At 36.1% G+C, this 13055-nt stretch overlaps 1 protein-coding gene across 3 annotated transcripts in view; it reads right to left on the minus strand.

Annotated features, from left to right (window-relative positions):
* Positions 1 to 499: 499 nt before the first annotated feature.
* ADNP (activity dependent neuroprotector homeobox) overlaps positions 500 to 13055 on the minus strand; it is a 47236-nt gene continuing 34680 nt past the window's right edge. For all 3 annotated transcript variants that reach the window (XM_070941750.1, XM_070941751.1, XM_070941752.1), the window contains 3 exons: positions 9287 to 9399; positions 6712 to 6804; positions 500 to 4682 (listed from right to left, as the gene is read on the minus strand). In XM_070941750.1, coding sequence (XP_070797851.1) covers positions 1551 to 4682; positions 6712 to 6804; positions 9287 to 9399 — 3338 coding nt within the window. In that variant the 3' untranslated portion in view covers positions 500 to 1550. The remainder of the gene's footprint in view (positions 4683 to 6711; positions 6805 to 9286; positions 9400 to 13055) is intronic.

Here is a 13055-nt window from a genome sequence, read left to right on the forward strand (position 1 = left end):
ACTGTTAAAACTTGTTGATTTGCCCCAACTCCCCACCCTTCAATATTATACATTGATTCTGTGTGAAAACTCAAATAGTGTATCTGTAAACAATGCGTATGAGACACAATTCAATCCATTCATTGATTTACTACAAGGAGCAAATCTTAAGGACTGTCAATTTACAAAAAAAATGACAGTACTTTTAAATATTTCAATAGGAATGTTAAGCACATCTTTAAACTGCCATTGAAAACAACAATGTTAAAATGTTTGGATGTATTATGCTGCATCTGCAAACCCATATACAGTACTGTAATTTTAATACATCTGTTTGGTTCAGTAGATTATTAACACTAGCTTGCACATAGATAGCTTATGTTTGTTAATACAGAACTTCGGTAGATAACTTAATTTTCTCAAGGCATAAACTCTAGCATCTGAATTTTGTTTTCTTTCAACAAAAGCCATCACATTGACTTGGGAAACAGGTAATTCAGAATTTGTAATAAAGCAAATATTTACATTAAGCACAATACAGCAATTTATTTAGATGTTTAAATGAATACAAAGGGGAAATAAAGATCACAAAATTATCCATACTACAACAATGTGTTATATATTAGATGGTATAAATGAATAACACCATGAGGTGTTAACTAAAGATAAAACTAAATATCCAAAAAAATGCAGCACTCATTTCCGTATGCTGCTTTTAACACAGTACAGTTTTATACAGATCTAAAAGGTGTCAAAATTAGTAGCTGCAAACTTGTTTCTTGCATGTGATTTTAGCTTAAAAGATTTCAGAAAATGTCTCTGAAATACATAGTCATCAGTTGTAATGTCAAGGATATTCAAGAACAAGAAAATTCTATAATACAATAAGAGTCCAGATATATTTTATGTTGCTGGCCTCTTTGAGATTGTACAAGGTTATGTGCAAAAACTAAGTCTGTCAAAATTCATACTATAGCAGTTTCAAGCTTTTTGCTAGGTAAACTAGATACAGCATTTATTACACAGCAGGGCAACACTAAAAAAAAGGGAAAAGAACCAAATCTATGATGGATACACAAGAACAATAGCATAAGCATCACTTGAGTAGGTCTAAAAGACTGTACAAATATACATTTCAACTATTCAGAATGATACATGAAAAAACAATTTTCCCAGAGTCTACTATACACATTGAACTGGTAGCTCTTATGTTGGCCCTATAACTACCATGTGGAAAAGGTAATGTTTAAAAAGACATACAGCTGAACATATACAGTGAAATAAATGTTGAAAATGCCGATAAAATAAACCTTTTCTTCAGTGAACTGGGAGCCACCAGCATATCAGTTTTCACATTAAGTTACTGTGCTCATCACAGCACATACTCTCAAGTGAGATTTGCCAACAGCATACTTTGAAATAAGTACTAGAAATTGTGACTTTGTAGCCACTAGCCAGATGACCTTGCACTCAAAAGGCAGTACCAATTATAATGAACATTAGCATTCATTGTAAATGAAAGTAGACGGTTGTCAAGTGGGAGATACTGAGGCCATGGAGTTGACCAACTTTTATGCTTGCTGGCTACTCAGCTCTACCCCCGTTAGGCTGCTATGCATTGATTCTGTAACCCCATCAGTCACGTTGTCAAACTGGTCTCCATCCTCACTGTCAATTGTGCTATTTTGCCACTCCATCTGTGGGTTTGACAACTTCTCATTAATTTCTGTTGCATTTTTCCATTGTGACTGGTCCTTAGACCAAAACTCACCTACTTTTCCATAGGAACTATTCTTCCATTTCGAATGGTCTCCATCACTCTCAGAGACAACACATTTAGTTTCTGCACCTGGTTTACTATTAGCATCTTCACTTTGGGATGATTCATCAGTCCAAGTTTCGGGCTTCACTTCAGATATATTATCTTCAAAGTCAGATGCCTGTTGAGAACCAGGTCCACTTTCAGAGGCTGATGCTGCATCTTTCCATTCAATAACATCATCCTGATCTTCTTGGTCACCTTCACTGTCTGAGCCATTAGCCACTTGCTTTCCTGGTTCCACTGCAGAGCAACTCTCCTGGATTTTTGAATCGCCTCCATTCTCTTTTTGGTCTGTTTTTTCTGGAGGCTCCAACACGGCTTCCAAGGGGGCCTCTTTAGATATGTTTTCATCTGTTTTTTCATTTATACTAATTATAGATGCTTTGTGATCAGAAACAACTTCTACAAAAGGACTATTGCTTTCATTGAACTCATCTTCTATATTTTCGTAACTGTCTGAAGAACTTTCATTATCTTTACCTAAGTTTATTTTTTTATCAACTGTTTTACTAGCATTGACTCTAGAATTCTCTTCATCATGGTTTTCAAACAGCCATTCATCATCAAAATCCATTTCATGTTTCACTTTATTTAATTCTTTCATGTTGAATCCTAGTAAAACACCCATTTTAAACTTTTCACAATCTCTAACACATTTCTTCCTTTTGTTACTAAAGTGTGAAGCAATATCAGATTTCCATAGCCAAAGACTGGCTGCTAACTTTTCAATTTCTCTTCGACCGGGATACGGTTGTTTATTGAAATACTTGGTGAGAAATGTTTTTCGGGCTTCATACGAATCGTCTTCATGACCTTTGGGATCCAAAGCAAGTACTACAGGTTCTTCAGGCTTTTCCTCAAAAACTGAAGGCGAATCATCATCATCTATTTTTCTTTTCTTCAAGAGAGAAAATTCCATGTGTTCATAAGTACGTTTCACAGGTCCTGTACCTGGAGACTGATTTATCCGAGAGGGAATATTAGATTTGTCTTGACCATTTTGTGTCTTCCCCACACCTCTACAGTGGACAAGGTGCAGAGTTATAGTTGAGGCAGTCATGTTACTAGTGTACACTCCAAGGCAATGAATACATTTATATGTGAGCTTTTTCTCTACTGGATGAACTGTTTGAATAACTTGGTGTCTCTCCCTTAAGTGATGCGCCAGTGCATCAGAGATGGGTCCTTTGAGGATGGAAAAACACAAAGGGCAAAGAGTTTTTCCCACATCTTTCTTGTATGGAACTGCTGCTTGAGGCGAACTTTTGACAGGTAAATCTGTCTTTTCTTGAATTTTTGGCTGTGGTTTTTGAGGAACTGGAGGAGTATTTTGAGCGTGATAAGCAACAGATTCAGCAGGGGCATCTCTCAAATTGTAGGTAGTTACAAGTAAGTGTATATTGGTGTGACTACCCTGCTGTAATGTCAAATCAAAGGTTAAAGTGGAATCTGTTTTAGGTCCCATTTCTTCATCGATATGAACCATTCGCATGTGAGCAGCCATCTTTTCAACATCATTAAAAGTCGAGCGACAGTAGGGACAGGACAGGCCATGAATTAACATGTGATTAAGCAATGTATCAGTGGGCAAGTAGCGATTACAGTATAAACATTTGCTAGTAAAATTGTGTATTTTCATTATGTAGTTAGCAACCGCAGGCACCTTTTCAGCTTTGTGTTCTTTCTCAAAATGAACACTGTACACATTTTCTGGAAACAGCTCATTGCAGATTGTACAAATTTTCCATTTCTGCGTTGATGAAGTATTAACAGAAGAAGAAGCTGCAGCCGTAGCATTTGCTCCAAGGGGTTTGGGTGTGGACTGGGCTAATCCTCTGGATGCTGCCTGAGACTGAGCTAATGGTGTTGATTTCAATGCACCGGATGAAAGTGCAGACGAGTTGGCAGCTTGAAGAGAGTACCTTGCAGAGGTCTGTGGTCTTGGTTCTCCTCCAAGAGGGTACGGCCTCCCATTTCCACTCGGAGGATACTGTTTCAGGGATTGCTGGGATAGAGACACTGGGGAGCTACCAGTTAAATTTAGCCGTCCTGTATGACTAACGTAACTTGGCGGTACAGATTTCACTCCATAGTTATTCTGCTGTAAGTGAACACTGGACATCATATTAACTCCTGAATTCAATGTAGGCTTTGGTATATTTAGTCGATTTATCATTTGCTGCGATGGAAGAGAACGAACATTTCCAGGAGACAGGGGTCCCAATCTCTGAGGAAGTCCCATAGGCTTTTTATCCTGGGGTTTTGGAGCAATCAACATCAAAGGTTTGGATCTTGGGACTACCACATTAGTGTGCCCTATCATTGCTGTCACCTGATATCCTATACGCTCATGGTCTTCAATAACATGCTGTACTAAAGCTTCATATGATTTCGGCATAAAAAGGCATCGTTTGCAGTGAATCATACTCTCTTCTCGGGAACCAGAACTCAAGGATACAGCTCCATTGAGTGATTTTTCACTTGCTTTTGCTATATAAGGTGCAGCAACATGCTGAAAATGTTCCCTGTAAATGTGCTTTCTAACTATTTCGTAGAGAGGATCTCGGTAAGTGCACTTCTTACAGTAATAAACAGCTTGTTCTATACTGTCAGCCTGCTTAGGTTTAAGGCTATCATGCTTGTTTTTATCTTTAAAAGTGCTGATGCCTCCACTTGGTGTGTTGGCATTGGGAGCATGAAATATTTTAATGTGCGTTTCCAAAGTCTTTTTGTCTGCATTGAAAGTACAGTAGGGGCAATTGAGAAGAATCCTGTTTTCGAAGTCTTCGCTATGAACATTCCGGAAATGACTTTTGTAAGCAGAAAAGAACTTTGAGGAAAATGGACATGCACTGCAGCAAAATGGTTTTGTCCGATAGTCCTTTTAAAAAAGAAAAAGAAAAAAGTTAGTATCATAAAAATTTCATTTAATATACTTTAAATAACTCCTGCTAAGCATTATTAAATCAGTAGAGTCATCATCCATTTAGAAGTTTTTCCTTATACTGGCAAAATCAGGCTAGGATAATGGTTTGATATTATATGCCTCCCAGTCTTTTGGGATTAGGGCAGATAATAATTACTGTGAGATAAACAAATAAATAATTCACAGTTCTTCATAGCTTCTCATGATATTGCTGAAACAATGTAGCGGACATTATCATTTTTTAAAAAATGAATTCACAGTTCTAGCACTTCATGGAATTACACATCAAAACATATATATAAAAAGCATTTTTAGAAGTTTGGTTCTCTATCCATTAGCAATTCTTTTTTAGTATAATACACAGAGTAAACGGTTATATTTAAGCAAAAGGAGTCTCTTGACAAGCTTATTGACTGCTCAGAAACCGACCAAATTTTGGCTTAACAAGTCCATAACTCAAGGTCTGAACATGTTATGTTTTACTTAGGTTTATGTATATCAGTTCTAAAATCTACTGAATGAAGGAACAATTTACTATACATATATTAATTATATGCATATATTTCAAACTTTAACATGTAAAATATAAAGCATGTGCTTTATATTTTATAATTGAAATAGACTTCAAAATGTTTCAAAACAGTTCTAAGTTCATGATGTTCCAAAAAGGCAAGCAAGTAAACAATCTTCAACCCTCTTATATTGTCCTATATACTCATCAGTTTATTTTATTGACACTGATAATTAAGTTCATTTTTTAAAAATTTAGTATTCATCCTGATAAGTCTACAAAGAAACATATTTATATTTGATTATGTTTGAAGAGAGGTAACAGATTGCTTAGGTAACGAGGTAACTAGATTATCTTAACCATACAAGATCAAGCTACTATTTAACAGAAATCAACAAATCATAGTTCTCCAGAAGAGGCAAGACACATACAAATTCATGATACAAGATAATAGTCTTCAGTGGGAATGCAAACAAATATCAGATTACAAATGGATAAAAGCTTTCAAATCATAGCATTTTTGTATATACACTCAGACTGATCAACTAGCTACCCGCAGGGATACGACTGATCCTGGACCTCTGGACCTTCCGCCGGGCTCTGAAGACTTTTTTATTTCAGCAAGCCGGGCTGGGTTAAAAAATTTTAATTGGTGAATTTTATGGGTAAGGGGTTTTAAATTGGGGGTAGCCAAAGATAAATTTAATTTTGTTATATAGTATTTTAATGTTTATATTGTATGTTTTTTAATTTTGGCTGTTCACCGCCCCGAGTCCTTCGGGAGAGGGGGCGGTATAAAAATTTAAAAAATAAATAAAATAAATAGGACAATTCAAACATTAAAACTTTAAATCATTGTTTGCAGTAACTATAGTTTAGAATGCCAAACTATTGTTTCAGTTTTCATTTTCGGCAGTCAAAACAGGACTAAAGCACTGTTATTAACATCTGCTGCTTGCAATTACTGCAAGTTCGAATCTCACCAGGCTCAAGGTTGACTCAGCCTTCCATCCTTTCAAAGGTAGGTGAAATGAGGACCCAGATTGTGGGGGCAATAAGCTGACTTTGTATAAATATACAAAAGTATGAAGGCTATTGCTTAACACATTGTAAGCCGCCCTGAGTCTCTGGAGAAGGGCAGCATATAAATTAAAGCAAAAAAAAAAAAAAAAAAATCATTTAGAACCACCAGAACCAATTTTTGTTGTGTGTTCAGACTTTCGCATTTTCAGTTGTTTCTATGAAAGGACAACTTCTGGATGGAAAGCAAAGGCTGTAACTACAGTTTGTTAATGCATTCTCAGTTCTTCCACAAAGCAGATTCAAATTATTGAACACTGAGTTTCATGGACTCAAGTTATGGAAGTATAAATTATCTTTAGATTGTAAAGCAACAAACATTCACTGTAAGTTTTTTCTAAAAAAAATTTAATGGATTCAGATCAGGTATCTTTCACCCATTAATGTACTAACCTGACTTTTTGTAAGCGAAGGGTCCCACAATCCAACATCTTCCCATGTAGTGTTTTTCAAATAGAAGTCATTGGGTTCAAACTGCTTAAAATCCTGCAAAGATGGGGAAAATGGCAAAAACCATAAATATAAATAACATACTATTAATATTTGATTGGTTATTAATTTCGTATCTAAGTTCATAATCCAAAAACAAAATAGGGCTCAGGGTCCAAATCGAAGAGAATACAAGATAATGAACTAATTTCATTAAAGAAACGCAGGATTCAATCTTCAATGAAAGAACCACACTTAAAAATCCTTCTGAAATGAATCTTGATTTACTTCAGTTGGTTTATTGCTTCCCCTTTCCAGTAGCCTCTGGAAACTATCCAGGCATGAAAGTTCTTTAACGATAGTCCTTGATTTACAGCCAAAATTAGGATCTAAACTTCTGTAGCTAAGTGATGCGGTTGTTAGGTGAGTTGCACCAGATTTTATGACTTTTGTTGCAGCGATTAAACTAATTGCATAGTCATTAATCTGGCCCCATTGACTTTGCTTGTTGGAAGCAAAGGTTGAAGATGACAATCACAGAACCCCAGGATGCTGCAACTGTCATAAATACATGCTGATATTACCAAGAGCTCTATTTGATCATGTTACTGCAGGATCTCTGCAACAGTCGTAACTGAGTCACTTTGTGCAGTGCTGCCTTAACTTCAATCCGTTGTTCAATTAATAAATCGAGGACTACTGTATTTGCAAAAACAGATTATTTTCTGTACTACAAGATCCTTTATTTTGTTACAACATTAATATCTGAGTTTTTTTTCTCATACCAGAAAGGGAAAACACATTTCTAAATCTAGGCTAAGTAGCAATTGTACAGAAATGCTGTACAGGTAGTCCTCAATTTACAACAGTTCATTTAGTGACCGTTCAAAGTTACAACAGCACTGAAAAAAGTTACTTATGACCGTTTTTCATACCTACTACCTTTGTAGCATCCCTATGATCAAAATTCAGATGCTTGGCCATTTATGACCACACTTATGACTGTTGTTGTGTCTCAAGGTCATGTGATCACCTTTTGCAATCTTTTGACAAGCAAAATCAATGGGGAAGTCAGATTCACTTAACAATCATATTACTGAATTATCAACTTCAATGATTCACTTAACACTTGTGGCAAGAAAGGTCATAAAATAGGGCATAACTCACTTAACAAATGTCTCATTTAACAACAAAAATTTGGGGCTCAATTGTGGTCATAAGTCGAGAACTACCTGTAGTACTAAACCCAAAGGAGTAAAGGGATATGAGCAGGAAAGGTGCTTGTGCTACTCTTTTGGAGCATGCATAGCAGAATAAAGCTTCCATATTGAACAGAGAAAGCTAAGCACCTCCAACATTTGTTTTTCCATTTTGCAACTGAGAAATCCCTGTATCTTGTCTGCATAAAACTAACGAAGCAGAAGAAAAAGTGACTAATATACAGTATATCAAGTGAAAATAATCAGAGGAATGTTTCACATGAAGTTCATTTTCTGTCCAATATACAATCCGCATTAGACTACTATCTCTTTTATATGCTCAGTTTTGGAAAGATATATCCCTTGAAGCTTTTGCTCTGTCATCAATCATACCGCACTCCTGAAACTTGTATAAATACATATTGTCCATATTTATATTTCATTTACTTAAATCTCTGTTGTTAGTTTTATGGAAAAAATCCATTCAGTCATGTAATTGTAATCTTCAACTTATTAGCGTAAATGCAAGGAAAGCATGATTCACATACTTTTGAAAAAGAGAATTCTACAGAGCCACACGCTAGTAGGCAACAAATGGATTTTCAACGCAAGCACAGATGATGTTTAAGGTACGCTCTGACAAGAATAGTGTACACTGCTCTTTTATTATAGTGGTTAATAACTGTCTAAAATGTATACAATATTTACCAAAGATAGTCTGAATTAAGAATATAACACCAAATATTTATATTAAAACTTTGTAGGCCTATTCACATTTATCCCCCCAAAAATTTGAAAGTCCCAAAGGTGCTTTTTTTCCAAGAGGCAACTGGACTTTCTTGTTTTTCTTTCAAGATGTTTCGCTTCTCATCCAAGAAGCTTCTTCATTATGAGTGAATTATTACAGTTGTTAAGCACCCAAATTCTGATCATGTAACTGTAGGGATGGTCTGACTGTGAGGTCCATTATAAGTCACTTTTTTTCAGTGGCACTACAACTTCAAACAGTCACTAAACAAATGATTGTAAGTTGAGGACTACCTGCAAATGACTCTGCATGTCTTTTTAATCAGGAAAAGGAACAGAGGACTCCAAGTTCCTGTTCAATCATAGCATCAAGAAACATCCCTCACAGCCACTCAGAATGCTATAGGTTTTGGTTAGCAATTAAGGTCAAGTAAAAATTATAAATCCTAGTTCAGTGAAATAATGGTGGTGAGGGCTACAATCATTCAGATTCTAACAATAACCTCTCTTCTAAAAAACATCCCCCTACTTTTCAACTGACTATATTACCAACATTAGAGTTTAACTAATCCTCCGTACAAAATCATACTTACTTCTATATGTTCTTTACAGTATTCCAAACCGATGTCGCTTAATATCTTTTTCACAGTTTTCCGGGCTTTTCTTAAACTGCCAAGATTGTTGACAGGAAGCTGGAACATAGTTTCTAAGAGAAGGAAAATGAGAAACTAATTTAATAAAAATGTTTTATTCAAAGTAGTTTAACTCAAAGTAACAAGAAACATTTTATATCACTTTTGATCGTTTATTTATTTTTTATTATACATGTTGCATTCTTCTGGTTTCTAGGTAGTTTCACAAATCAAAAGAAAACAGGTTGCTATTACATTTTGCTTTGTAAATATAAACCTGGAGGCCGATTGCCTTTAAATATAAAAACATGAATACAAAAACAGAGATTATGATGCCTAGATTTGATCTGATATACTTCTGCAATGGGAATGGTCTTTCACACAGAATTTCATAAATCATAAGCCAAACTCATAACGACAGTGGTATTTTACACTTAATTAAAGTATTTACAATGAATATCGGTGATCATTAAATGCTAAGTTAAATTTAAAAACTGAGAACTGTATAATTTACCAAACTTTATCCCAATAGGTTTCTATCTCCTCTACGAAAGCAGAATGCTACCCTGACCTGGTTTAAGAGACCAGTATAGAAATAAAATACATTAGATAAATATTGCTATTGGGAGACACTCAAAAGTGCATGCAACACCCCTAGGTTTCTTCAGAGGAAAATATCAAAGAAAGTCTCCACTGGATATCTATCTTGAGAACACCTTAGAATCATTAAACAACAATACTCTCCTTTTTTAGAAGATATACCTAAGAAATTCTAACTGAGCAGCAACTACTAAAACTTTCAAAATTGAAATCAACTGCAGATTCTTCAGGTCCTATCTTGTCTATGTAATTCACAAATAAATAAATAAATAAAATCATGATTACAAGTTTCAAAGATTCTGCATTTTAACTTCATGTTCTTAATTTATAACTGAAATTTAAAAATCACTCTAAAATGTCTATACCCTCAGACATAGCAACTGCACTATTCTTTTACCATGTTACCCAATTTTACTATTAGAACATGTGATTCTTAATAACTGGTCATATTTCATATCATTCTCTATATAGTCAACACATGGCAGTTTCTAAACATAATATTTGAATTGTAAGCTGCCCAGAGTCATTTCCTGTGATGGGCAGGTATAGGAATTGAATGTATAGGTAAATAAATAAATAATAAATATAAAAATACAGATGAAGCAGAAAAAAAATTGACTGCAAAAGTAAAGAGGGATCTTGGAGTCCTAGTGGATAATCACTTAAATATGAGCTTAAATATGTGCTGCAACTGCCAAAAAAGCCAACACAGTTCTAGGCTGCATTAACAGAATCAAGATCACAACAAGTGTTAATACCATTTTATAATGCCTTGATAAGACCATACTGAATCCAGTTTTGGTCGCCACGATATAAAAAAGATGTTGAGACTCTATAAAGAGTGCAGAGAAGAGCAACAAAGATGATCAGGGGACTGGAGGCTAAAACATATAAAGAATGGTTGCTGGAATTGGGTGTGTGTGGTTTAATGAAGAGAAGGACTAGGGGTGACATGATAGCAGTGTTCCAATATCTCAGGGTTTGCCACAAAGAAGAGGGAGTCAAGCTATTCTCCAAAGCAGCGGTCACCAACCTTAACAAACTGAAGTATTTATTCACAAATCACAGAAAAATAATTTCTTAATCTCTATGATACTGAATTGACCTAACCTAATGTCCAACAATTTTTAATACAGGAATTGTATTAAATAATTCAAGTACAAATCTGACAAACAACATAGCATTCTGAGAGAAAACTGAAAATACATTAAGAATTTTTCACTATGCAAAGAACACGGATTCTTATGATGTACATAATATCGTTCATGCTGCCGTGAAGTCCGACTTTCATAGTTAAGTTACGCACTTAACTGACTGTGAAACAGGCAGCTGCAGTTAGTAACAAAAGCTTCACTTTGTAAAAAAAATAGGCAGAACATCAAGAACAGTAACACAAATGATCTGCAAGGGACGGATTTTTCAAAGTATGTTTGGCCAACAGATTGGGGTAGTCTACAAATCTAATAAAGAAATAAATAACTAAATGCAGAGCATTCATGTATAAGCAGTACAAGCTCTAATAAAGCTGAATCTCAGTCAAAAATGACAAATGTAATTTTAGGTTCCATCAAAAGAAGTCTCATTTATCAACCACAGGAAATGATTTCCCATCTTGAATACTGTAATCACTAACTTTGAAGCAATATTCTGACAAAATTGAAACTGATTTAGACAATACAGGTAGTCCTCAATTTATAACTGGTTTGCTTAGTGACCTAAGTTATGATGGACCTCCCTAAAAAAGTATTTGACTCAAGTTCCGAAGTTCTAATGGCCACTCCCCCGTGGTCACATGACTGCATTTTGTCAACTGACCCACATTTACGGGGGTTTGCAGTCACATGACTGCAATTTATGCCGGGTTTTTGTCACAAACCAGCATTTACTTTTGGTTTTCAGAAAACTGGCCAATAACGAAATGATAGAGAACCACTGGTTAGCTTAAAAACTGTGGTAATTTACCATAAGGGTTGTAAAATTGGGTTGGTCACATGGATAATAATTCAGAACTTCAGTATTAACCATCAGCTTTATGAGCATCAGGACGTAGGACAATATATAACAAAGCACCCTAATCTTCTTGATACATAGTATGCATAATTATCCATGGCACCAACAGAATGAGTTGAAATTAAGACCTGTGTGATTAGTGATGCTTATGTTAGAAATATAACAGTCACTATGCTTAATAATTAAATGGTTTATCTATGAGAAACATGCTGGCTTTCACAAATTTAAATAGTCAAAATACCGTGCTTCCCGGAAAATAAGGCCCGACATATTTTTTTGCCACCAAAAAAGGCACCAGGTCTTATTTTCAGGGGGAGGGTCATCCACTGACTCACTTCACTTGCGCACGTCGCTCCCCGCCTCTTTTTCGCTATCAGAGATCTTCAGGAACATCTTCGTCCGACAAAGCCAGCAAGGTTTTCCTGAAGGCCTCTGTAGCCGATAACAGAGCTCCGGATCAAAACCGGAGCTCTGTTATCGGCTACAGAGGCCTTCAGGAAAGCCAGCTTGCCGGCTGCAGAAGAAATGGGCTGAGGTGTGCGAGGCCTGGCTGCAACTGTCTGAAGGTAAGTTGTAGGGCAGCTCCACACGCCCCCATCCCCACTCTAGGTTAATTTTTACTTGTGCAACCTGGAGTGGGCGGGGTCTTAAGTAGGGCTTATTTTGGGGTGGGTAGGGCTTATATTGGGTGCACGTGTAAAAATCAAGCTAGGACTTACTTTCTGAATAGGGCGTATTTTTGGGGAAACATGGTATAACATAAAAATATACCTGAAGAGCAATTATGGAAAGTCTCAGAAGCATTAAAATGTTCATGCCCTCACCAGTTCCCTTTTTATTCCCTCCTACAACTTGATATTATTATTTTGTTATTGAAATGAACACCGTTTCCATGAAAATAAGCCCTATCCTGAAAATAAGTCCTAGCATATTTTGTACATGTGCACCTAATATAACCCCCACCTCCAAAATAAGCCCTACTTAAGAGCCTGCGCAGCCAGCCACACACCCATTTCGTCTGGTTGCTCTCAGTGCTGTGACCCCAAAACAAGGCGGAGGGGGAGTGGAGCTGTCCAACCCGTCCTACAGTGGCTTACCTCAGTGCCCCTGCAGCCAGGCC

The sequence above is a fragment of the Pituophis catenifer genome, unplaced genomic scaffold (genome assembly GCF_029215685.1).
Source record: "Pituophis catenifer annectens isolate HBS135680 unplaced genomic scaffold, rPitCat1.0.hap2 SCAF_3, whole genome shotgun sequence".
Taxonomy (NCBI): domain Eukaryota; kingdom Metazoa; phylum Chordata; class Lepidosauria; order Squamata; family Colubridae; genus Pituophis; species Pituophis catenifer.